The 23,520-nt window shown below is 61.0% G+C and overlaps 2 protein-coding genes and 1 long non-coding RNA gene across 3 annotated transcripts; all 3 read right to left on the reverse strand.

The window, feature by feature from the left end:
- Positions 1 to 251: 251 nt before the first annotated feature.
- Positions 252 to 2,958, reverse strand: LOC130542905 (uncharacterized). Its single transcript, XR_008957781.1, has 2 exons — positions 2,825 to 2,958; positions 252 to 2,713 (listed from the first exon to the last, which is right to left on the reverse strand). It is a non-coding gene; the product is annotated as an uncharacterized LOC130542905 (long non-coding RNA).
- A 3,111-nt stretch (positions 2,959 to 6,069) lies between these two features.
- On the reverse strand, positions 6,070 to 7,697 carry LY6D (lymphocyte antigen 6 family member D). Its single transcript, XM_026491192.3, has 3 exons — positions 7,632 to 7,697; positions 6,777 to 6,875; positions 6,070 to 6,590 (listed from the first exon to the last, which is right to left on the reverse strand). Exons 1-3 carry the CDS (start codon positions 7,681 to 7,683, stop codon positions 6,355 to 6,357), a joined length of 387 nt encoding a protein of 128 aa, XP_026346977.2. The 5' UTR covers positions 7,684 to 7,697; the 3' UTR covers positions 6,070 to 6,354.
- An 8,039-nt stretch (positions 7,698 to 15,736) lies between these two features.
- LOC113249769 (ly6/PLAUR domain-containing protein 2-like) lies at positions 15,737 to 22,016 on the reverse strand. The gene is made up of 3 exons (XM_044381027.2): positions 21,894 to 22,016; positions 19,738 to 19,836; positions 15,737 to 16,721 (listed from the first exon to the last, which is right to left on the reverse strand). Exons 1-3 carry the CDS (start codon positions 21,943 to 21,945, stop codon positions 16,510 to 16,512), a joined length of 363 nt encoding a protein of 120 aa, XP_044236962.1. The 5' UTR covers positions 21,946 to 22,016; the 3' UTR covers positions 15,737 to 16,509.
- Between the last annotated feature and the right edge of the window lie 1,504 nt (positions 22,017 to 23,520).

The raw sequence follows: 23,520 nt of genomic DNA on the forward strand, positions 1-23,520 counted from the left end.
CCACCTGGCCGCGCCTTAGATGCCGAGGGACTTCCGCATTGTACCCAGCATTTCTGGGCTGCAGTCCCCACACCTGGTCCCATCTAGCAAAGTGTAAAGGCAAGCCTTGAAAGGGTCCCACTATTTCATGGACTCCCTCCAACCATAATAATGTCAAAATTAAATAATTGTTTTTACTTATGTAACTTTACTTCACCATTTAACTTTTTGTTCTGTTTTAGGCAAAATTTAAGATTTTCATGAGCCCTAAATTTTTCATTTTTTTCCTAATATTAAAAAGAAAACACAACATTCTCTTTGACTATAAAAGTTTTTGTTTTTTTTTTGTTTTGTTTTTTTGGTTTTTTCTTTAAAAAAGATGCATCATTTGGGGCCCTAGGCCCTGAGCCTCCAGAGGCCCCGAGGCAAGCTCTCTGAGCAGCCTGGGATGGCTGGTCACCCTATTTGCCAGTGGTCACTGAGATGCCCCATGTGCCCCAAATATTCTCACCCTCATGAAGCTCGCACTCTAATGGAGCAGAGAGTAAACATGTAAGTCAACACCAGAGCATGTCACCGGCTTCAGCGTCAGCCTATGATGAATTAATGAGAACTGGGTTGACCGCCCAGCCTTAAGCAATCAAAAAAGGGAGAATAAATGAAACAGCGTTTTTTGGACATTGCATCACAGGCTGGCAGAGGCAGGGATTCTGGGGGAAGGGACTTCACAGAAGGGACTGCAGGCCTTACCACTGGGGGACCAAACAGAGCCCACGCTCTGCCTGATGGAGGAGACAAGTGGAGAGTCAGGGAGGCCAGGGCAGCTGGAATTCACGGGGCAGAGCTCCAATCGAGGAGAGCTGCTCAGGAGAGAGCTAGGAGGTGAGCAGAGGGAGCTGGTGAGAAGCAGCAGGCAAAACAGTATCCAGAGTCACATGGGGCTGGGGGTTGCCTGTGTGCACCAGGAGCAGAGACCTTAAAATATGGGGTCACTGGGCAGCGTGCTCAGGAGGAAATTGCCTTAATTGTGGGGACTACTCACCCGGATTACAGATCACACCTGGTCCCACCTAACGAAGCCTAAAAGCAAGTGTTGAGAGGGTCCAATCCTCTCTGAGTAATGTCACTGCACCCTAAGACAAAACTCAAAAAAAGAAAACAAGCCAGCATCCCACAATGTAAAATTCACCTAATTAAGTGCCTGACACCCAACGGAAAACACCATCAGGCATGCGGAGAAGCAGGAAAATGTAACCCGTGGTGGGGAGGAAAAAATCATTAGAAACAGACCCACAAATGAGACAGCCGGTAGTGTTACTGAGCATGGACATTAAAACAGACACCATATTTCCTATATTCAAGCAGATAGAAGGGAGCATGACTGTGTCGGGGAGCCGCCAGAAATAAAAAAAGTACAGATTGAATTTCTAAAGATGAAAAATGGGTCTGTGATGAAAAACACACTGGGGGGGTGATTATCAGCCCACTCGAGTCTCCAGTCAAAGATCAGTGGGCTTGAGCCTAAAGCATCAGGCAGAGGATGCCAGGGGGACAGCGTAGGGGGAGCAGTGCGGCCGCAGCTTCCGGTGGCCCTGTGTGTGTGTCCCTGGAGGCCCAGAAGGAGAGGCGAGGAAGAGAAAAAATATTTCCAATAAATAATGGCCACATTTTTCCGAATTTGTTGAGAACTATAAACCCACGGAACCCAGGAACTCAGTGAACCTTAAGCACAAAAATTCGGAAGAAAACCAGGCCAGAGCAGGTCTCGAGGCAGGTGCGGAGAAGCAGCGACAGAAAGGGAACCCTGAGGGTGCGCCAGGGAGTGCGCGCAGCGGCCAGGGCGAGCTAGCCACACAGAGAGGCGACCTCCGACCCCCCCAACCTAGGCCGGAGAGTGTAACAGCGCGCCCAGCAGCGCTGGAGCGTCTGAAAGGGCAAGGGGCACGGCAGGGGCGTGCGGGGGGGGGGGGGCGTGGAGAATCCCCACAGGGTGGCATGCAGGGGGCGTGGGGAGCCCCAGTAACCCCCACACTGCCCACCCCCCTCCATCCCCCATCTCCCTGCAGAAAGAAGGTAAATTATGCCTCTGGGACACATGTCTACACAGAGGAGTGGAAACAGCAGAAATGGGAAAGATAAGGTACTTTTTTCTTACTTTGAAATTACTTTAGAAGATAACTGGCTGCTTAGAGCAGAAGTAGTAACACTCTGTTAAGAGACGTTTAGCAAATGCAGAAGTAAATTGTATGACAATGGTAGCCACAGTCCTGGACAGAAGGGAAATGCACCCTTGTCTGTTTATTTCCTACAGGTGAGCGGGAAACACAGACTGTCATGTTAAAGACGTGCACTATAAACACTAAAGCAACCACACACACACAGAAAGAGAATGAAACGCAAAATCAAAGAGCTCTACCTGATAAAGCAACAAAGGAGATAAAATGGAATCAGGAAAAATTAAGCTGTGGGTCAGAGAGAAAGCAGAGGAAGAGGGAGGGGGGGAAGCTCAGGGGCCAAGGAGAAGATGATGGCAGGAGAACAGACTCAAGCCACCTGCACCCAAAACGCCACTCCGTGGTCCAAGCCCCAGAGAGAAGCAGAGCAGAGCCAGCCCACCGTTCTGTACGGACCCAAGCAGGCTGACAGTGCAAGAGAAATACTCACGTTAACACTGAGGAAAAGACAGCAAGGGCGGCCGCAGTCATACCGGACGAAGTGCCATCTAGAGCAGAGACTGTAACCAGGAAGGGAGAGGAACATTCGGTAACTGGAGACGGGTCGGTTTAGAGAGGGGCAAAGCCATCCTAAATGTTTGCGTTCCTGGCAGTGGGGCTTCAGAACACACCGTCGCCGGCAGAACTGAAGAGAGAAAAAGGAAAGTCACGCTTCCAGTCGGACTCAAGATCAACCCTCCTTACTCAAGATCCAAGAGCAGAAGTGGACAACGCCAGCAAGGGCAGAGAGGACCTGAGCAACACCACCAGCGGCTCAATGTGCGGGGAGCCCTATGCCCGGCAGGGGTGGGGACGGGGACACAGAGCGTTTCCCGAGACAGCCTGTGCTCTGGGCCGTAAGACAAATCTCAGTACATTTACCAGGATTGAAATCATATGAATGGTTTCCTTAGACGACAGTGGGATTAAACCAGAAATCAGCCACAGAAAAATATGTGTAAGATCCCCCAAATATTTCGACACTGAGCAACGCATTTCTAAACAACCCATGGGCCAAAGGAGAGATCTGAAAGGAAACGAGAAAGAATTTCCAGCCCAATGGAAGTGAAAACAGAACACAGCAGAGTTAGTGCACGGCCACAGCAGGGCTCCAAAGGGCAGCGTCCTCACTAATGCTCACATTAGGAAACCAGAAAGCCCCCAGCACAGTGAGACTAGAACAAGAGCAAAGAAAACCCCAAGGAAGCAAAATAAAGCGAAAAATAAAAATAAGAACCAAAAAAAAAATCAATGAAATAGCAAAAGAAAAACAATAGGGAAGACCAGTCAAGCCAGAAGCTAATTCTTTAAGAAAATCAAAATCATCTTTAAACCTCTGTGTAGACTGATCAAAAAGAGAAGAGATAAGATGAGCCACAAAACAGGAATGAGAAAGGGGACATCAGGACAGGCTGTGACAACATTACATCAATGCGTCCTACAACTGAAATGACTCGGGTCGGGCCCCTCGTAGACACGGGCCCGAGGCCCACCCGACAGGAAATACGAATGGATTATCCCTCTGTCTTTTGAAGAAATTGAATTTGTAGCTAAAAATCTTCCATAAAGACAACGCCGGTGAATTCTACAAAGCATTTATTTATTTATTTATTTATTTATTTTAGATTTTCTTTATTTATTTGAGAGAGAGAACATGAGCGGGGGGAGGGGCGGAACGAGAGAAAGAGAAGCAGACTCCCCGCAGAGCAGGGAGCCCAGTTCGGGGCTCAATCCCAGGACCCTGAGATCATGACCCAAGCTGAAGGCAGACACTTCAGCGACTGAGCTCCCAGGCGTCCCTACAAGGCATTTAAAGAAAGACACAAACTGACAGTCTCCCACCCCTTCTGAAGAAGGAGGGCTGTGCCCACTCAGCCACCATCCCTCTGAGTCTAGAACCAGACACAGACGTTACAGGGAGCCCACAGCGGACCAGGGTCTCTCCCGGACTTAGCTGTAAAAGTTACGAGCAAAAGTATAGCCAACAAATTCAATAATAGAGAAAAGGAAATATAACATGACAAAGCCCAACTCCGGTTTGGCCTTGAAGATCGAATGTGATTCAACGTGTCCACCCGACCACCAACTGCACAGATTCGGGAAGAACATTTGACAAAATCTCACGTCCATTTCTGGTTCAACCAACCAACCAACCAACCAACCTGTCAGCAAACCAGGAGCAGGGGAACTGCCTGAGCCTGATGAGGGCACCTTCAGAAATCCCACAGCTCATCTCTTTGGTTTGTAAGACAGAGCTCGGGCTGCACCAGCAGGAGCAGAGCAGGCGCCTCTCGTGGTTCTCGCTCCGCGGCCGCTGGCGGCCCAGCTGTGTGACAGAGCAAGCCAGAGACGTAAAAGACACAAAGATCAGAAGGGAAGTAAAACTGCCCCTGGTTTCAGAGGACAGGACTGTTCACACAGAAAATTGGGGGGAATGTACCAAAAAGAAACCCCCAAAAAAGCCAACTCAAGAGAGCTCCCCCGGACCTGTGTTGCTTTAGCAAGGTTACGGGATAAAAGGTTAACAGGCAAAAATGTATCGTATGTCTATATTCTTAGAACCAACAACGGTCATTGAAAATTGAAAAGACCCTTTAGAAATAGCATCCCACGCAGCACTGTGGGATGAGGTTGACGAAAGATCCCTGAGTCCTTTCGGATTGCATTGAACCGAATTCTGGAAAATGTGGGCTGACGTGGAGTGTTGGGGGGGTCTCCAGGTTTGAGCGGTCACCAGTAACACTGCCACGAACAGAGCAGATCCGTGGTTGCCTGGGCGGGGTGCACAGGGAAGGACGGAGGGGCCCGGGCAGGGGTGCGGGCAGCTTGGGGGGGAATGGCCGTGCTCAGTGTCTTGATGGTTCCGTGTGCATGAAACATGTTAACTCTCACTGCCTCGGACGCTCCAGGTGAGTCCCAGCGCATCGTACCCACGTGTACCGTGATGAAACCGAAAACAGCGTGTCAGATGGTGAAAAAGCTATGCGGAAAATGGAGGGGGTGGGGACGGGGCGGGCCTCCGTGCGTGGGCCACACGTGGGCAAACGCCTGGGACACGGGTGCATAAGATGGTGGCGCCGTGGGAGGCTCCCGGGACGGGGAGGCCGCCGCGAGCGGGCGGAGCAGGCCCTGCGCTCAGCAGCTCGGGAAGCAGCTCTCGCCTTTCGCCAGGGTGCTCAGGCCACGTGGGGCCCTGCTCCCCCTGCTCCTGGCTGGGCCCCACATCTCCGCCATCCATCAGCCATGCCCCCTGCGGGGGCCACCACCAGCCAGGGCTCCTCCTTGCCTGCACTCGAGCTGGGGCTCTGTCTGACCCACAGTGAGGCCTGAGAGCATGATGACTAGTGAGAGGCGGAGCCCGCCCCCGGAAGCCTCCTGTCTGCCAAGGAGGGGGGAGGGCTGCTTGCTTGGGCACCTGCTGGGTTCTGGGAACTCCCAGAGATGCAATGATTCAGATTGCCCCGATCCAGGTAGTGGGGCCCCGATCCAGACAGCAGGACCGAGGTAAGTTTACCTACCTTGGGTTGACCCCGGCCAGGTGAGCTCAGCGGCACCTTTGGCCAACCCTCCCAGGGCGGAGATGGTATGTGTTTGTCTCTGACCACTTGGGCTGGGTGCCAGAGAGAGCACGCAAGCCTTCTGCCCTGTGCTTCTACTCACCCCCCCGCCCCGGAACGACCCCCCTTCTGGGGCCTCAGAGAGGTTTCCCGGGGTGGGTCGTGTCTCCTCTGAAGGTGAGGAGTGACAGTGGCATTTCAGGCTTCGTGCATGATGCTGGGGCTGGGCCCGGGTCACAAGCCCCAGGAGCTGGACGGACAGCCCCTCCCCACACCTGCACCCTGGAGAACAGAGGCACAACCACGCTGATTTTCAGGCATTTATTCCCATGTAAGTAGAAAAATAAACGGAAACCCAGCAGAATGAATGTCAGATCAGAAGGGGTCAGAATGCCTTCTGTCTCTGGCCTTCCTGCTGTTCAGGGAAGTACATCTCTTGTCTTGGGGGAGGGGGCCCCAGACCCTCCGAGGCAGTCCCAGCCCAGCCCAGCCCGGGGCATCCCAGCCTCCCCGCAGGGTGCTGGCGCGGGAGGGGCTGCGGAGTCCCGGGTCAGGGAGAGGAAGGGAGCCGGTGTGCGGAAGTCCCCGGGAGAGGGATGGGGCGGTCACAGGCTGGGGACCGCGATGAGGGCGAGGAGGCTGAGGGCCAGCGCCAGGCCGAGTGCAGTGCTGGGCAGCGGGGTGCGGGCTGGGGCGCTGCTCTGTAGACTGCGGTTGCACAAGTCGTCCTGACAGCACAGGGTGGCGGCCGCCCCGCTGCTCACCTGGCCCGGCAGGCTGTGCGTCGGCGTGCAGGACTCCGCACAGTCCTTCTCCACCAGGTTCCCCGTCAGGGGTTCCACTGGCAACACGTGGGCGCGGTCAGGCTGGGCTGTGGCTTCCGACCCCCACAGCCCGTGCAGCCGGCCTCCATGGCACCCCAAGTCCCAGCTCCCGGCCCCACCCATCACCGACATCCTCCCGCCAGCCTTCCGGCCACGGCCCCCCGACCCCCGGGGCACCTGGCCCTGTGCCCCCGATCACTCACGCTTGGTCCTGGTCCTGCAGAAGCGTGCGCTGGCCGCGCAGTTCTGGGCTCTCTCACAGTTGGTGGAGCTGGAGCAGACGTGACACCGCAGAGCATGGGCTAGGGGACGAAGGACACAGGCAGGCGGGGGTCGCTGTCTGGACACAGCCCTCTGCCACCCTTGCCCTAGACCGACCAGACCCCTCTGAGGCCTTCAGGCCCTGCCGGGGCTCCTGTCCTACACATGACCTCCGGGGTCCTGAGGCGACAGTCCTCAACCGCTGGGACCGCGGGACCCCTCCTGCCCAGAGGCGGTGCTGGGCCGGGCGTGTCCGGAGAGCTGGTGGGAAGGTGGCTGGTGAGGGTTACACTGGGGACCCTTTCCCAGGAGCTTTGCAGAGCTCTGGGACTTGCAAAAAGCAGCTCACAGCCCACGAGTACTGTCCCCCTCCCCAGAGCCTGTCCCCAGTGGGCAGCGATGGTCACGAGGACCTGAGGCTAAGTCAGGGCAGGGGGCTCAGCTTGACCACGCTGAGCTTGCGGGAGGAGGGGTTGCCCTGGGGACAGAGGGTCAGGGGCTGACTGACCCGGGCGTTGGTCTTTCCCAGGTGGTGGGGGGGGGGGCTTCTCAAGACGGCTCCCCGCCGCTCTCTCCCCCTCTGTATGTTGGATCCCGGGGCCAATTCTGAGATTCTCTGATTCTGCAATATTTTAAGTCTGATTCCACTAAGCTAGATGTGGGTTCATTTTGTTTTAAATTCTGAGTCTGGCATCCGGGGAGTCCCAGATGCTCTGAGCGCAAAGCCCAGGACTACAGGCTTCCCGCGGGTGTCCCGCAGGTCCCAGCGGTCCGCCCTGCCCCAGCCCCTCACCCACCTGGCCCGGCGGCCACAGCCAGCGCAACGAGGAGCAGCAGGGCCGTCTTCATCTTGGGGCGTCTCTGGGAGCAGTGGGGGCCCCTCCTCTCTGGAAGCCTTATAGCTGGGGCAGGTGCTGGTGGGAGGGGTGAGGGTGGGCAGCGAGCCAGGCACCGGCACTCCACCTGCCCCACCCTGGCTGGCCCACACCCACCAGCCCCTGCCCCCTGGAGGGACCTCCACCCCTGGCGGCCTACCCCCCAGAGCAGGGGTCTTCCGTCCCCCGTCTCCGGGCTATGGACAGAGGCGTCAGCTGGCTCTGCAGCTCACTGCCTTGTCTTCCTCTCTCTGGCTCCGGCTCCGGCCCCGGCTGTCCTGGAGGAGAAGCAGCCTTCATCCTGCTTTGGGACCAGGCCTCTCCATCTCTTGCTCTGGTCCTTGAGGGCAGTGAGCTCTTCCAGGCCAGGGGCGGTGGGTGCTGGGTAGATCCCCCCAACTTCGCCCTCTTGCAGTGCTCATGGAGAGGGGAGACTTGGCCCCTAAACACAGGCACTGCCCTCTTCCCCGAAGGGTTTCCTGTCTGCTTGCTGGTCCTGGGAACTTCCTGCTGCTGGGTTGTGTGGGTGGGCCCAACAGAGGCCTCCCCCTGACCCTGTCCTAGCGGGCCACGCTGGCTGTGACGGTGAGTCGGGCCAGAGCACAGAGCTCAGCGCTGGGCCTGTCCCCGCCCCATCCCTGCAAGCACTGGAGGGGCAGGGCCCGCTACAAGGAAGGTGGCCCTGGGCTGGAGGGAGGGCAGGGGGCAGAGCCAGGCTACAGCTCTTGGGAGCACTGTGGGCTCAGGCCGGGGAGATCTGGGAGCCCTTGGCCCTTCCTCCCAGCATGCCCTGGACAGGCCAGCTCCCGAGCGGGGCCTCACCTGGGCGGGCTGGGCTGCGTCACGGTGCCAGGGGTCCAGGGAGGTGCTGCCTGACACTCTGGGCTGCCCTCCCTAGAGATGTTACTGGACCTGGTGGGATCTGGCTGGAGGTGCAGGGATGCTGTGAGCTCCTTCCAGGACCCTGGCGGCAGGGAGGAGGGTAAGCAGAAGCCCCCGAGGCAGCCTCCAGCAACATCCTGAGCCTATCCCACGGGCTGGTCCCCGGCTCCCTAGGCCTTATTTAGGGGAGCCGGGGTCTCTCTTGACAAGCAGGTAATATGCGGGACCTGCTCCTTCACCCAGAGAGAGAAAGTCACTCCAAGCTCTGAGGCCTGGATTCATCAGGCACAGCCCTTCATGGGCAGGTGGAAGGAGGACGCCCCAGAGGCCTCGGGAAGCAGGACGTAGGGCTCGGTGACAGGGTGGTGACTGGCATGGGAGGGTGGTGGGAATGACAGGTGGGGAGGGGTGACTCACTGAGGGGCATGGAAGCTACTAGAAAAACAGGTTTGGGGGATTGGATTTCCTACAGGGCCTGGTAGAGCTAAGGGGTCCAGGGGTGTTGGGCAGACCAGGAGTGGAAGTTTGGGTGTCAGGCTGCTGGGCAGCAGGCTCCCCTCACCTGAGGCTGGAGGGACCCCTGCAGCCCTGGCTCACGTCAGGGGCACCTCAGGCTTCACTGTGGCCGTGCGCCCTGCAAGCAGGGACAGACACCTACCGAAGCGGAGGTGGTAGCTGGGTTCTGGTTCCGTGGCAAGAAAGCCTTTGTCTCTGACAGGACTGCCAGTGAGGAAGTGGGCTGCCTGCCGAGATGTGAGCTGCCTGTCCTGGGGGTTTGCTTCTAGCAGGACCATCAACAGCAGCCTCAGACACAGTTTACTTGTGCGAGAAAGTGGGCGATGCCCATGGCAGGAGCTCTCGGAGAACCAGGAGTCATCGGAACAGTGCAGTCAGGGAGGGCTTCCTGAAGGTGATGACCTGATTGCCCTGATCTTGGAGGCAGATTTTAGGGGAGAGAGGAGCCGTCATTGTCCCTTAAGTTGGCCCCCTTCCAACATCCTTTTACTGGTGAAGAAATGAGGTTCTGAGGGGGCCCTGCTGGTGTCAGCCCATGACACTTCTATGTCACGTGGCCTCTCCTCCTGTCCTCCCTCATCCTCTGGAGAAAGCTGCCACTCTCCAGAACCCAAGCCCTCTCACCCAGTCCCTGGTGCCAGCCAGGTCCCTGGACCTGATGGTGCCAGAGTGTTGGCAGCAGAAACAAGGTCTAGAAGAGGCCTTGCAGGGGCGCGGGGCTGGGAGTACTAGCACCCCCACCCCTCAGCCCTGCCTGCTTCCTGAACTCAGCGGGCCAGGAAGCCAGGCGCCAGGACAAGTCCAGACCTCTGCTGCCCCGTGCTTTTCTGGCTCATGCTCCCCCAGCCCCTGCCCTGCCTTCCCACTGCTCCCGAGGGTCTTGGCCTTGGAGTAGGGGAGGGGTGGGAATCAAGGCCTAGATCATGGGGCTGGGGTCCCTGGGGTCCCAGAAAGGGGGCGAGGGGGCCAGAGTGGGAAGCGCCCGGCTCAGCGCAGACAGTGGCCACTCTAAACTTTCTGAAAATGCAGCCTGGTGGTCCCTGGGCCTTGCCTTGGGCTGAGGGTGGGCACCGGGATGGCAGCTCGGGTTCCCTCCCTGGAGGCGCCCCCACACCTTGGGGCCTGCTGACCAGGGCTTTTCAGTTTCCAGGTGCATCCTGGGCATGTGCTGGCCGGCTGCACACAGGGACGCCCAGCAGCGCCCGCCATGGACCATGCACTTGGGACATCACAGAGACAGATAGGAGAGACGGGGCGGCCCACAGGACCCCCAGATGAGCTGGGGAGATGGGGCACAGACAAGTGGGCCCATGCGAGTGGGAAGCCCGAGGAGGCCAAGGGATGGGTCTCCTGAAGGATGGAGCAAGGACAACGGGGTGGGGACCTGGGTCTGGGCCCGGAGGCCTTGGGCACGGCACACCCCTTCTTCCCCACAGGGCTAAGGTGACTACCCCATGAGTCAGGCCGTGGAGGGATACAGCGTCGTGCTGCCCCGGGGGAGGGCTTGCCTTTTCCCTCCATTTGCAGACCTGCAAACACAGACAGGGCCTCCCTTGAATGACACAGAGGGTGCAGGGCCTTGCCCAGGATCACCCAGCCCACCAGTGGGAATTAGAGCTGGGCCTGCCCTCCTCCCCCAACTCTGTCCCTGGCTGGCTGGCGGGGGGCTCTCACCCCACGCCCAGGCCTCCCTACTCCTCCTTCCCGCACAGGAGAGCCACCCCCCTTCACAGGGCCACAGGCCTAGACACAGGTCTCTCTCAGCTGCTTCCCAGGGCCTGGCATGGCCCCACCTGTCTAGATCATCCCCTGGGACCCTGGCCATCAGTGTGTGGCCTCCCTTTCCTGCTCTGCCAGAGCGCAAATCCAGCACACAGCCACGTGGGCAGCCCTTCCCTGCCTTGGGGCATAGCGTGTTCCCCGGGAGTGGCTGGACGGGCGCCCCGGGTTCCTGAAGGCCAGGAGAGATACACCGGTTCTCAGGCCTGGTAGGCAACTCCCCTGAGAGAGGCCCCACAGGATCTCTGCCAGCACCAGCACCTAGCACCAGCAGCCAGCACCCGCACCCAGCACCCGCACCCAGCACCAGCACCCAGCACCTCACCTGGCACCCGCACCAGGCACCCGCACCCGGAACCCGCACCCGGCACCCGCACCCGGCACCCGCACCCGGCACCCAGCACCCGCACCCAGCACCCGCACCCAGCACCCGGCACCCGCACCCGGCACCCGCACCCGGCACCCGCACCCGGCACCCGGCACCCGCACCCGGCACCCGCACCAGGCACCCGCACCCGGCACCCGCACCCCGCACCTCACCTAGCACCCGCACCCAGCACCAGCACCCAGCACCCGCACCCAGCACCAGCACCCGCACCCAGCACCAGCACCCGCACCCAGCACCCGCACCCAGCACCCGCACCCAGCACCCGCACCCAGCACCCGCACCTAGCACCCGCACCTAGCACCTGCACCCCGCACCTCACCTAGCACCCGCACCCAGCACCAGCACCCAGCACCCGCACCTAGCACCAGCACCCGCACCCAGCACCAGCACCCAGCACCCACACCCAGCACCCGCACCCAACACCCGCACCCAGCACCTGCACCTAGCACCCGCACCCAGCACCCGCACCTAAACGTCTGGCATGTGCCCTGCATATCAGTTTCTCTGGCTTCATGACGTGGAGGAAGAGAACCTGCAGAAGGGCATGGGCACAGAGCCACAGAACCACCACAACCTTGGGGACCTCATAGTTCCAAGGGTGCAGGCTCCCAGCAGTGTGAGCTTACAGAGCATGGAATCCCAGAACTGTGGGACCAAGAATCTGAGAAGCAAGTATCCTGTAGGGGGTTTACTCGTTGCATGTGAGGAAAGCTCCCTCTAGGGTTCTAGAAAAGGACAGAGTGTTTGTGTTCATGTTCTATCCCTAGGTTCTCTGCTCTGCCATGCTGCCGCTCAGTGCTCCTCCTGTTGTAGCCTGAGCTTGTGGCTCTAAACCCTTGAGCTCCATGACGGCATTGGGTGTAAGTTCCAAGGTAGTGAACACCTACCACCTATGTAATCCATCCATCTATCTGTTACTTATCCATTCATTCATCCATCCACCAGCCAGCGAGCCAGCCGTGTATACATCCATCCATCCATCCATCCATCCATCCATCCATCCATCATCTGTCATCCAACCATCCATCATGTACCCATCCATCCATCTACCCGTCCATCTACCTATCCATCCATCCATCATTCATCCATCCATCATTCATCCATGTATCCATCCACTCACCCATCCACATATCCATCCATCCATCCATCCATCCATCTATCCATCCATCATCCATCCATCCATCCATCCATCCAACCACCCATCCATCCATCTATCCATCCATCATCCAACCATCCATCCATCCATCCATCCATCTATCCATCCATCATCCAACCACCCATCCATCCATCCATCCATCCATCCATCCATCCATCCTTCTATCCATCTATTCACCTATCCATCTATCCATCCATCTACCTATCCATCCATCTATCCATCCATCATCCAACCATCCATCCATTCATCCATCCATCATCCATCCATACACCTTGTGTGTCCATAGGAGATAGTTACCATGATGTCTCTCTCTCCTGTCCCCTCTTCCTTTCCCATTTACATGCACACCTGGCAAGAGAACACAGTAATTCTCAAAGACTGTGGAATGAAACCCAGTGGGGGCTCTGAGAGCCTTACATCTGCAAGTGGTTGGCAGGCAGCTCTGGGACTTGCGACACCCAACATGCAGACATGCTCTTTTTACTTAATATTATATAATCAGTTGAGGGTGGCTTTGAGAGGACGTCATTGATCTTAACCCTTAAAAGTTTGTGCCCTGTTGGTCTGTCTGTCCGTCTCTGGCCACTAGTACCTCTTACACAGAGCAGTGTAAATTCCTTTCCTCGACAATCCCTAACCCTCTTTTGTCCCTTGTCCCTTGGGAACAACAAGTGGTCCCTTGTTGGGTCCTGCCACTCTTTAAGTCCCACTAAAACACTGCCAGGACAACCAGATTTAAAAAACAAAAAAGATTTTTTGGAAGTAGCTGGCGAAGTTCTCAGATGGGGACTACTGTCCTCCCAAGAACATGTGGGGGAAGGTTTCAATCTCTCAGCGAGACCCACATTTCAGAGGTGGGCAGCCTCTTTCCAACCCTGCATTTTATAGACAAGGTTCCTGGCGCTTGTCAGGGTACAGGGTAATGGGAGCTGGCCGGGCTGCATCTGCATCGGCCAGGCAGCCTGGGGACAAATGGTGCGTTGTCCTCACATGGCCTAGATGCTGAGGCCCTGCTTGTCGGGGCCTCAGGCAGCTGCTGAGGCTGAATATGGAGCAGCCCAGCTCAGGCACTCCCTGCTCAGCCTGCTGGCCTTGGGGGCCTGGCTTTGGCACCCGGCCCTGGTCTGGGGGGTTGCATGCTGTTGCAACCTGCTCTGGGTGTGGGGCCAGGCTCCCCAGGGCAGGGAGTGGGTCCTAAGCTGGGCCCAGCAGGGAGCTCATTACCTACAGAGCTTAGGGGATCATTTCACCCTGGAAATATTACGTAAGAACGGAGAAGGGCCGCTCCTTTGGGAGCAGGGGAGGCTGGGGGAGGCCCAGGAACCCCCCAGAGCTGAGCGCAGGCCTGGGGGCCAGCCCCAGCTGTGACCCCCAGGGCACACAGAACCAGGACGGAGGCCACCAGGCTGGCCACCATGGGGCTGCATGCTGCCATGTCGGCCAAGCTCTCAGCTCCGGCTGCCGCCCTGCCTTCCTGCCTGTGCTCTCAGCCACCGAGGAAGAACGGGTCAAAGCCCGAGTCTCGGCTGTGGCCCCACACCCACGCCACCCCACAATGCTCTTCCCTGAGGCTCCAGCCTGGCTTCCCTGTCCTGCTGCCCGCCCTCAGGTTTCCCGCGGCGGGGGCCTCCCTGCAGACCCTCCAGCCCTTTCTAACCTCTGGGCCTTCGTACCTGCTGTCCTCACGGCCTTCCCAGGGTTGGGACCGCAGCCGTCACCTCCCCCTCTGAGAGGCTGGCAAGCCCTCCAGCACCCCCTCCCCCACAGCCCTGATAAGGACCGTGGGCCAGCTCTGGTTTGCGAGCTCACTCCTCGTGAGCCGCGGGCACTCTCCGAGTGTCTATCGATCTAATGACCCTGGTGCAGCCGTGGGGGGCGGGGGGGGGTGCGGCAGGGGTAGAGAGAATTCAGGCTCTGGGGCGGACCCCTCGGCCAGCCCAGAACTGAACCCAAGAAGCTGTCAGAGCCTCGGTGTCCTCTGTAGCAAGGGACAGTAATGCCCTCACGGGAGCCGTCTGACGCCGCACCCCGACTTCTGACGCAGAAGCCCCGGGAGGAGGAGGCTGTGGGTCACCGTGCGGCACCCACTGTGCTTTTCCGTTGCAACTTGTACGGGTGGGACCTGCCCTAGAGAGAAGGCTGGTCAGACAGGAGTCAAGGGAGGGAATCTCCATACTCCTTAAGAAAAGAAACCCAACCTTCCAAGGCAGGGTGGGGTGGCCCGAACCTGAACCCCAACTTTGCTTCTGAGAGAGCCACTTCACACGGACTCCATGCCGACCTCCCCCTGGGCCCCGGGAGCCCAGCAGGCCTGACCACGAAGGAAAATTGTACCGGAGGCTCAGAGGGGCCCCAAGGGAATGCTGACGTCCTTGTTTGCAGGCCAGGCCCCCTCCGCCACCCTGTCTTCCAGGGTCTGCCGCTGCAAGCTGCCAGCAGGCAGGCATCTGCCCACCGGCCTGCGTCCCCCACGCCTCCGGAGCACCGCGCTCCCGCCAGAATGGCTGCCGCAGGACTGTCACGGGCGCGGGGCGCCCACAGCGGGCCAGGCTCACAGGCACGGGGGGGGGAGGGGGGGAGGGGAGGAGGTCGGGGGCCCTGCAAGGCCAGAGAGGTGGCCGCTGGGAACAGGAACAGCCTGGGTCCCTCCTGCAGTGCAAGGCTGGGCTGTGGGAGGGCGGATGCTGGGGGGTGGGGTGGGGAGGTTGGGTGTGTGGGCTGCCCATCTGCAGCTTGGTTCCCAGAACCGAGGCCCACACCCAGCTGGGGAAGTGCCCGCCATCCCTGGGCCCGTGGCCTTGGCCCTGAGCTGTGGGAGCCGAGCTCTGCCAGGCAAGTCCCCCGGGAGGGCGGTGAGGGAAGGGAGAGGACTCGGGGACTGTGTGGGGAGAGGTAGGCGGGCCAGGGCAGGGCCCCACAGGCTAGGAACAGGAAGACCCCATGGGAGCTGTGGGCAAGGGCACCCGTGTGGGGTTCCGAGGAGAGGCCCTGTGCAGAGGTGAGGGAGGAGAGCTGGAGCCTCTGGCCTTGTCAGCCAAGAAGAGCCCTGGGTACCCGGCTGGGCCCTGACTGGGGGTGCAGGACGGTGGGGGCTGCGGGGCACACTGCAGGGCTGACCACGGATGCAGGGGACCCCGTGTGAGCCCCTAGGTCAAGGGGGCGGGAATGGATGCTGCTTCTGGGATTCTGAGTGTGCTCTTTCCTCTCTGAGTCCACGTCTGGAGAGTGTCCCATCCTCCATAAACACCCCCTGCCTGCCTCTGAGGTGCACCCCCCCCCCCGATTCAACACATCAGAGAATGGGGACAGGACGGGACATGCAGCTTTATTCTCCTCTCACAGCTCCGGGGGCTGGGCTGGCCGTGGGCACTTCTGCGGGAGGCAGTGCGAATGGGTGCCCCGCGCGGATCCCGCCCCCACAGCGGGCAGCCAGGGGGCCAGGAGCAAGCCTGCCTTCACCCGGCAGGGACTGAGGGTGGGGGTGTGGCGGCTCCTGAAAGCCCTCACCCCATCTCCGGACTTCGGCCCAGGGGCCTTGTGAACGACGGCCCTGGGGGGGCCTGCCAAGGCGCCTGGCTCCCAGGAGGCTCCCCAGTGGGTTCGGGAGGCATGAGTATGCCCACTGAGGTGTGAGTTAGCCCTGGGAGGAGTGGGGGGATGCACGTGGGAGCACATGAATGGCCGGTTCGGGGGACGCCCAGGCCTCGGGCCCCCCTCCCCTGTGCACTGCAGCTCTGGGCACATGAGGCTGGTCAGGAGGAACCCCCAGGAGAAGCCCCTGAAATGGGGCGGAGGGTGCCAGGCAGGGTCCAGGTGCCCTTCCCACTGCCGGGTGGCCAGGACCCCAGGAAAGGGCAGAGGGTCCCTCAGAGGTGGGTTCCCTGAGGCAGGGGGAGAGCTTCGCTCCTGGGGGTAGGCGCTGAGGAGGGGGCTGGGTGTGGCCTGGGGGAAGCAGGGAGGAGCGCCAGGAGGGACAGGGGCTCTTCTTGCCAGCATGCCGGTGTGCGGGGGGGCTGTGTGGGCTGGAAATGCCTGGGAGGGGCCAGGCGAGAGCCAGGGTCGGCACAGCCATGGCGGGCTCACCAGGCCGCACGGAGTAGCGGCCACAGTAGACTGGCTGAGGCGCTGAGCCACAGGACCCCGCGGCCGCCCGCCAGGCCCACGGCTGCGCTGCCGTTACACTGGCTGCCCTGGCAGCAGGAGACAGAGAGGGTGCGGCCGTCCGAGGACATGGTGCTGTTGGGGCACACCGGGGCGCAGGACTTCATGACCAGGATGCCACCAGGGTTCGCTGTAGAGAGAGGGGCGAGGGCCCATGGCTGGTGTGCTCGGGGGTACCCCCTGCCGAGCCAGCCGGCACGAGGCAGGCCCGCAGCCCGGGGCCACCAGCACCCCTGGCACGACCCGCTTCCAGGTCTCCTGGGGCACAAGCGTGAGTGCCCAAAGAGCCTTTTGCGGGTGGGGGCAGTTCCGTGACACCCGTGGATCTGGGGAGTCCTGTCTCCCCCCGAGGCCTGGCCCCTCCGGGACACCTGTGGTGGGGAGTGGCTCAGTAACCCCTGCCCCAGCCCTTCCCTCCGACAGGTGCCTGGGCTCCCTCCGGGCTCTGAGTTTCAGGGTCTAGAGGAGGTGGCAGGCCCAGCCCGCACCCCGGCCCCCTTCCTGGCCCTGGGAGGCAGGACACCTGTGTGACCCATTGGCTCGGCTTCTGCGCCTCCGCCTGGGGACCACTGAGCCCAGGGTGCCAGAAGAGCCCGGCGGGCCGCGAACGTGAGCTACTACCCCCCACCTGTGACTCAGAGCGTGCTCGCCGCTGCGGCCCTGCCAGAAGGGGACCTCACGGCAGGCCCAGACCCCAGGCGGGGCGGCCTGACCTCTCTGGCTCGGCTTCCTCATCTGGAAGATGGATGACCAGGGAAGCCGCTCTGAGACTGTCTGGGGATCAACTAAGTTCATTTGCGCTCGGCCCTGGAGCTGTGTGGAACAAACTCTCTTTCTAGGCTAGGTAGTCAGCAACGGCGCGCGGGGCCGCGGGCGGGAGCCGCCAGCGCCAGGAAGGACGGAGCCCTTCTCGGCCTTGGCAGAGCAGAGGGGCAGACGGGCGGCAGCCAGACCAGGAGGGTGTCAGACGGCCCAGACGAGGGCCTCAGGGTGGGTGGCAGGCCCCACCCCCTCAAGAGCCACCCCTGTGCACATCCCCCCTCCCACAAGCGGACACCGCGCGGCCCAGGAGCCAATGCTTCAGTGAAACGTGATGGTTGGTCAGGACCCTGTTCAGTATTTATGGATAAAATGGAATGGGGGCAGGTGTGGCCCCGAGGCTCCAGGGCCTGGTGGTGGTCACGAAGCGTGGCCCCCTCCTCCCCAGCCCAGGCTCTTCCCTTGAGAGACGGGGTACAGGCCAGGCTTGGGGGTGCTGAACCGGAGGGCGACTAGCACACGGGGCCTGGCGCGCAGAGGGTGCCGTGGCAGCCCCGGACACGTGCTGTGGTCAAGGCAAGCCCCGCTTGGCGCTTCGCTGTGAGGAGGCAGTATGGGCCCCCACACCCCCCCCCCCGGGATGGCCAGCAGAGACCCAGGATGTGCTGCCACCCCCACAACCCGCTGGAGGCGCCTCGGTGATGCAGGGAGCCCGTGGGAGTGACCACGCTGCCACCTGCCCACACCGGGACTCACACCAGCCAGGGGTCCCCCAGGTGCTGCTCCAAGATGCCCTCTGCCTCCCCCCACCCACATAGGAGGGCCTGTGTTCACCACTCCCTCCAGGGAGCACAGCTTCCCCCTTGTCATCCAGGGCACCCCGTTACTGCTGTGCCATCAGCACATGTGCTGCCCCTGGGGGATCCACTCAGGGAGCGCTGCCTGGCCGGACACGTGGATGGACAGATAGACACAGCAGATGGTCCAGGAGGAGAAAGCAAGAGGGGGGATGAGGGTGGGGATGGCAGGTCGGGGGGTCTAAAGGAAACCCCCATTCCGGGGACGGAACTGTGGGCCCTCAGGGCGTGTGTCCTGTCCAGGGTCTAAAAACTGATGCTTCAGGGGCAAAGGGAGCCCATGGGGGCTCCTGGCATGCTGGGGACCACCGGAGAGAAGCCCCCTTAGCCCCTCCGCAGCCCTCCCACCCACCCCCTCACGTCAAGGTCTGTGGTTTTAGGGCCCCTCCCCCACTCACGCAGCGCAAGCCAGAGAAGGGTGGGGGTGCACAGCAGGTGCTCGGGCTGTCTGCCAGGTGACCCAAGGGGAGCGTGGCCTGGCTGGGACCCCTGAGAAAGCCACACGGTCCTCAGGCAGGGTCCTCCTCTGCCCAATGTCCTGCAGGCATTGGGGGGGTTTGTGCTGCTTCCTTGGGGTCCCTGGGCTGAGCGGAGGGGCAAGTCGAGCTGTGGCCCTGGGCCAGACACCACGTCTCCTCTCGTAATAAGGGGGCTGAGGCCCCTACGGCAAAGCCTTTGTAATCACCCAGGTTTATAGGGAGCTGGGGCCCCCATGAGGCTGCCTGGCTGCCTTGCCTGTGGCAGAGTCCCTGCTCCAACCAGGGAGTCTGGGGTGCTGCCGGGGCCCCACAGACAGGACGCCCGCGGTGATGGCGACCTGCAGGAGGGGGGTTCCTCGTTCCCTCCCAGGAGCCCAGGGCCTCCTGGACCGCACACCGCCCTCTGCGGCGGACCCAGGTCACATCAGGCCTCCGCCTCTCTCGGGGGCTGGGGGGGGACTTCACAGCAGCTTCCAGGCCTCCCCTCACTTCAAGCCCCCACCCTGTCCCTGCTGTCCCTCCAGGCCAGCTTTCCCACTGCCCTGTCCAGCCCTCTGGGACCCAGTCAGGTTTGCCACTCCTCGGGGTCACGGCAGTCACTGCACCTCCCGCTCCCTGCTGTGTGACCTTCTACGGCCCGCCTGCACCCTGACCCTGCCTGTCATTGTCACCATCACACGCTACCTGGGTGCTCCAGGCCCTGGCTCAGCCCCTGATGGCTCAGGGAAGGAGCAGACCCACAGAGGGGATCCTGGGAAGGCTCAGGGAAGAGAGAGCCTATCCCATGGGGTCAGAAGAGGCCAGCAGCCAGGGGAGTCTGGAGGAGGCGGGTTACAGGTATGGCAGGGTGACAGGCCCCCGGAGGGAGGCTCTGGGTCCCGCCAAGACGCCAGAGGCCAGGCGGCCCTGCAGGGCTGTGCCCGCCAGGTCTTCCAGGGGCCAGCCTCCCTCTATGCCTCGTCTGGCCAAATCCCTGCAGGGCCTGCTCTCTCCCTCCTGCATCTCCTACGTGGGCTCCCGTGGCTCAGGCTGGAAGGCGCGGGGTACTCACTGGCCTGCGTGATCACGCAGTACTTGTCAGTTGGGGCGCACTCCACCAGAGACTCGCAGTCCTTGTGGCCGCAGCACACGTGGCAGTGCAGGGCCGGGGCTGGGGGGGAGGAAGCACAGGCCCCTGTCAGTCTGGGCCCGAGAGGGGGCGGGGAGGGGGGACCCGGGAGCCTGGGCCCGGCTGCCCGCCGCAGGGCCATTGCCCAGCTGGCCCTCTCTGTGCCTCGTCTTCCTCCCACTCTCCCTGCAGAGGTGATCCCCGTCCCCTGGGATGGGGCGAGAGACTTGCTGGTCCAGAGACGCCCCCCACGCCGGCTGGGCGCCGTGCCTGTGGGTGTCTGCCTGCCGGGGGGAGGTGTGTGTGGTGGCAGATTGTAGCCGGGGTGTCTGCAGGCTGCCCTGGGACGGAGGAGACAGGCGGGGGGCAATGCAGGGGAACTAACTGGGGCAGGAGCTGGGCTCTGCTTCTCGCTGTCCCTGCCCCTCTCCAATTCAATGCGACTGAGCGCAGCCTTGCTGGGAGATGGCACGACACAAGCAGCAAGCACTGGCCCTGCCCCAGCCTCCTGTGCTGGAGCTCCCAGCCGGGACCGAGGCCGGGACCAGAGGACCACCATGCCCCCGAGCTTTGCACGCAGTGGACACTAAGGGCTGTTTAGGTAATAGGAGGCACTGGCCCTGCCCCTCACGTGGGACCTGCCTGCAACTCCCACCCTGGACTGATCAAAGGGGAGTCTACAGCAAAAGGCCCGGGTCCTAGCCAGCCCCCACATGCAGTGTGACTGGCCGCAGGTCCCAACAACGAGGAGACCCTGCAGGACCCCAGGGGTGGCCAACTGAGGTACAGTAACCCTGAGTGGGACGGAGTGGAAGGTACAATAGACACTTTGTGGGACACCTGGCCCAGAGAGAACTGGGTCTCAGCACAGGGCGGGGTCCATCTGGGAAGGCTTCCTGGAGTGGGTGCCCCTGGAACCGTGACAGGGCACTCGGGCCCGTGGGAGAGCCAGGAGCACGTTGCCCAGGATGGAGGGATCTGTGCTGCCAGAAAGGGCACTGTGCATGAGGTCTGGGGGCCTGTGGTGTGCTCCGGGCAGGGCAATGCCCGCTCTGATGTCAAAGCTGGCACCTGAGCAAGGGGGTGCCTTCAAAGACCCTGCCCCCTGTCTGGAAAGTGAGGATGCTTGTGGCTGAACCACGGGCAATCAAGGCAAGATCAGACCCCAGGCTCAGAGGCTATCTTCCCACCTTAGGGTTCTGGAACCCCCAAGAAGAATAGGGTGTCTGGGGTGACCCCTGGCCGTTCCTATGGCCCTGTCTGCAGCTGAGTCCTGGGTGCTGGTGGGGGCAGGTCCTAGGTTCCCCTGAACAAGAACTTTATAATGCCTCTGCTTCCCCCTGAGGGGTTGGAGAGGCCCAGGAGTTGGGAGGGCTCTGAGTGGAGCCTCAATGGGGCCACGCCAGCAGCTGCTCCCCACCTCTGTGCCAGCCTCTTCCGATAGGCATCTTGTCCTCTGTCCTGTCCCCAGAGCCAGCCTCAACCCTTGCCCAAGCGTCCCCTCCCTCTGTTTCCAGCCTCCCCAGACTGGGTCTGGTCCCCAAGGTGCCTCCCTCTCCGCCTTCCCCGGAGGCTGAAGGCCCCACCTCCCCCACCTCCACTCGGGGGACGCTGAGGGGCTATTATCGCTGGGTGCTAATTACTCTGCTGATAATCACAGGCTGTGGCGCCCCCTCCCTAGGCCCCACTTCCGGAGGCCCCCAGAGCCGCAGGTGCTCTTGTTCAAGGTCACACAGCCAGGTCATCAGCTAAAGCAGAGCTGGGGCCGGGAGGGAGTGACCAACTCATTTTCCTGGTTTCAGCGCGAGAGCTCTGCCTCCTGAGAACGCCCTTTGTCCAGGAGCACAGGACAGCGGTCATCTGGCTGGTCACTGGTCCCACTGCCAGCCCAGAGCTCTGGAGACTTAGGCTCCCCCACCGGGTCTTTCACCCCACGGGAGGCAGATAGACCAGAAATTGTGCGCAAGGGGACACAAAGGTCTCCGGGTCTGGCTGGTCAAGGAGCAGCCGTGAGAGCCCCCCCGACCCCTCCGATGGAAGCCAGGCCCGCCCAGCCCCCGCGTGTCCCCATCCCTCCCACCCAGGTCAGTGGCCCTTACCCAGGTCAGCGCACAGAGCAGCCAGAAGCAGAGACAGCAGGAGTGGCCTCATCGTGGGGCGGGCACCGGCTGGGACTGGGGAGCCGCCTCCACTGGGTGCCTTTATACGGCCGCCTTCCTGGCGGGGCTCGGACCTAGTAATTTAGCTGGAGCCGAGCTCGGGGCAGCAGGGCCGGCCTGACTTATGCCTGGGCTTCCCTCTGCCCCACCCCCAGGGCTCCAGGGGTTCTCAGAAGGTCACCTGCGGGGGCGCCTGGGTGGCACAGCGGTTGGGCATCTGCCTTCGGCTCAGGGCGTGATCCTGGCGTTCCGGGTTCGAGCCCCACATCAGGCTCTTCTGCTATGAGCCTGCTTCTTCCTCTCCCACTCCCCCTGCTTGTGTTCCCTCTCTCGCTGGCTGTCTCTATCTCTGTCGAATAAATAAATAAAATCTTTAAAAAAAAAAAAAAAAAGAAGGTCACCTGCGTCCTCTCTCTGCCTGTCTCTCTGTCCCGAACCATTGGCCTCCTGGTCCCCACAGGTATCATGAGGCCCCAGGTCAGGCTGGGGAGAAGGAGAAGGAAAGGCATGATGGTCTATGGGTAACAGCCTGCTCTAGGGGCCTGGGGGACACAGCCCTGCCCGGGGTCTTCCGAGTGAGCGCAACCATTTCTCCTGAGCCTCTCCCTTGGGCCAGGGCCATCAGGGAGTCACCAAACCCCATCTGATGGGGACACTGAGGCACTGTAGGCTGAAAGTTGGCTTTGAACCAGACATCTCAATTTTTGTGTGCACACAGATGACATGGGACTCTGGTAAAATGCTGGTTCTGGGTTGGAGGCCCAGGCAGGACCTGAGACCATGCATTCCTAGTAAGCTCCCGGGTATGCGGTGCTGGTGGTCTGCAGGGCCAACCAAGCGGGGACTGGCAGAGTCAGAGGGCCAGCCTAGCCTCTCAGGCGGCCCTGAATAACTGCCCACAGGCCTCCAGGCCAAGCTTGGGGGACCACGGATGACAAGGGTGCCCTGGGAGGGTGCAGGGAATCGGCTGCCCAGAGTAGGTTGACGCCTTGCTGTTTCGGGGTCTGGCTAGGGTCCCAGAGGCTGAGGTAGGAACTCACACCTCCTGCCTTCCCAGGGCCACCAGCCTCTCTCTTCTGGCAGCTGGAGTCCCTTCTCCAGGGATCACAGCCACCCTTCTAGGTGCCACTCTGACTGGGCCACCATCTGCTGAGACACCCGCAGGTAAGCACCAGCCACATGGCCCCACAGTGCCTGGCCTCCCCCATGTCCTCCAGCCTCTCTGGCTTCCCCTCAGCCTCTCGAGTGAAACCACACACCTCCGTGTCCTTGTCCAGGCCTGGCCTGATGTCCAAACACCCTTCTCCCCTTTCCTTCGCCAGCAGAATCATCTTTGTCTAGAACATTCTTAGACCTGGTATTCCTGTCTGTGCCCACCTGGAGCCTGTGTCCAGGCAGGGCCGGGCCAGGCTGCTGGTACCCATCCCCTAGACACAAGGGCAGCAAAAGATGGTTGGTAGTGGGGGTGGGAGGCAGAGCAGACACTCAGGCTGGGAGCCACACGTTTGAATGTGGGGCCTTTGCGGTGCGGCGAGGTTCAGACCCCAGGCTGGGACAGGCTGTCGGC

Source organism: Ursus arctos, unplaced genomic scaffold, assembly GCF_023065955.2.
Source record: "Ursus arctos isolate Adak ecotype North America unplaced genomic scaffold, UrsArc2.0 scaffold_6, whole genome shotgun sequence".
Classification (NCBI taxonomy): Eukaryota; Metazoa; Chordata; class Mammalia; order Carnivora; family Ursidae; genus Ursus; species Ursus arctos.

Bases quoted from the DNA above. Each gene is read 5' to 3' on its own strand.
- LY6D (XM_026491192.3), bottom strand. From the start codon at position 7,683: ATGAAGACGGCCCTGCTGCTCCTCGTTGCGCTGGCTGTGGCCGCCGGG. The intron at 6,876-7,631 runs GTGGGTGAGGGG...TTCGTCCCCTAG, and splicing joins GGCTGTGGCCGCCGGGCCAG to CCCATGCTCTGCGGTGTCAC. The intron at 6,591-6,776 runs GTGAGTGATCGG...ACGTGTTGCCAG, and splicing joins CTGCAGGACCAGGACCAAGC to TGGAACCCCTGACGGGGAAC.
- LOC113249769 (XM_044381027.2), bottom strand. From the start codon at position 21,945: ATGAGGCCACTCCTGCTGTCTCTGCTTCTGGCTGCTCTGTGCGCTGAC. The intron at 19,837-21,893 runs GTAAGGGCCACT...CCTCCCCCCCAG, and splicing joins TGCTCTGTGCGCTGACCTGG to CCCCGGCCCTGCACTGCCAC. The intron at 16,722-19,737 runs GTGAGTACCCCG...CTCTCTCTACAG, and splicing joins CTGCGTGATCACGCAGGCCA to CGAACCCTGGTGGCATCCTG.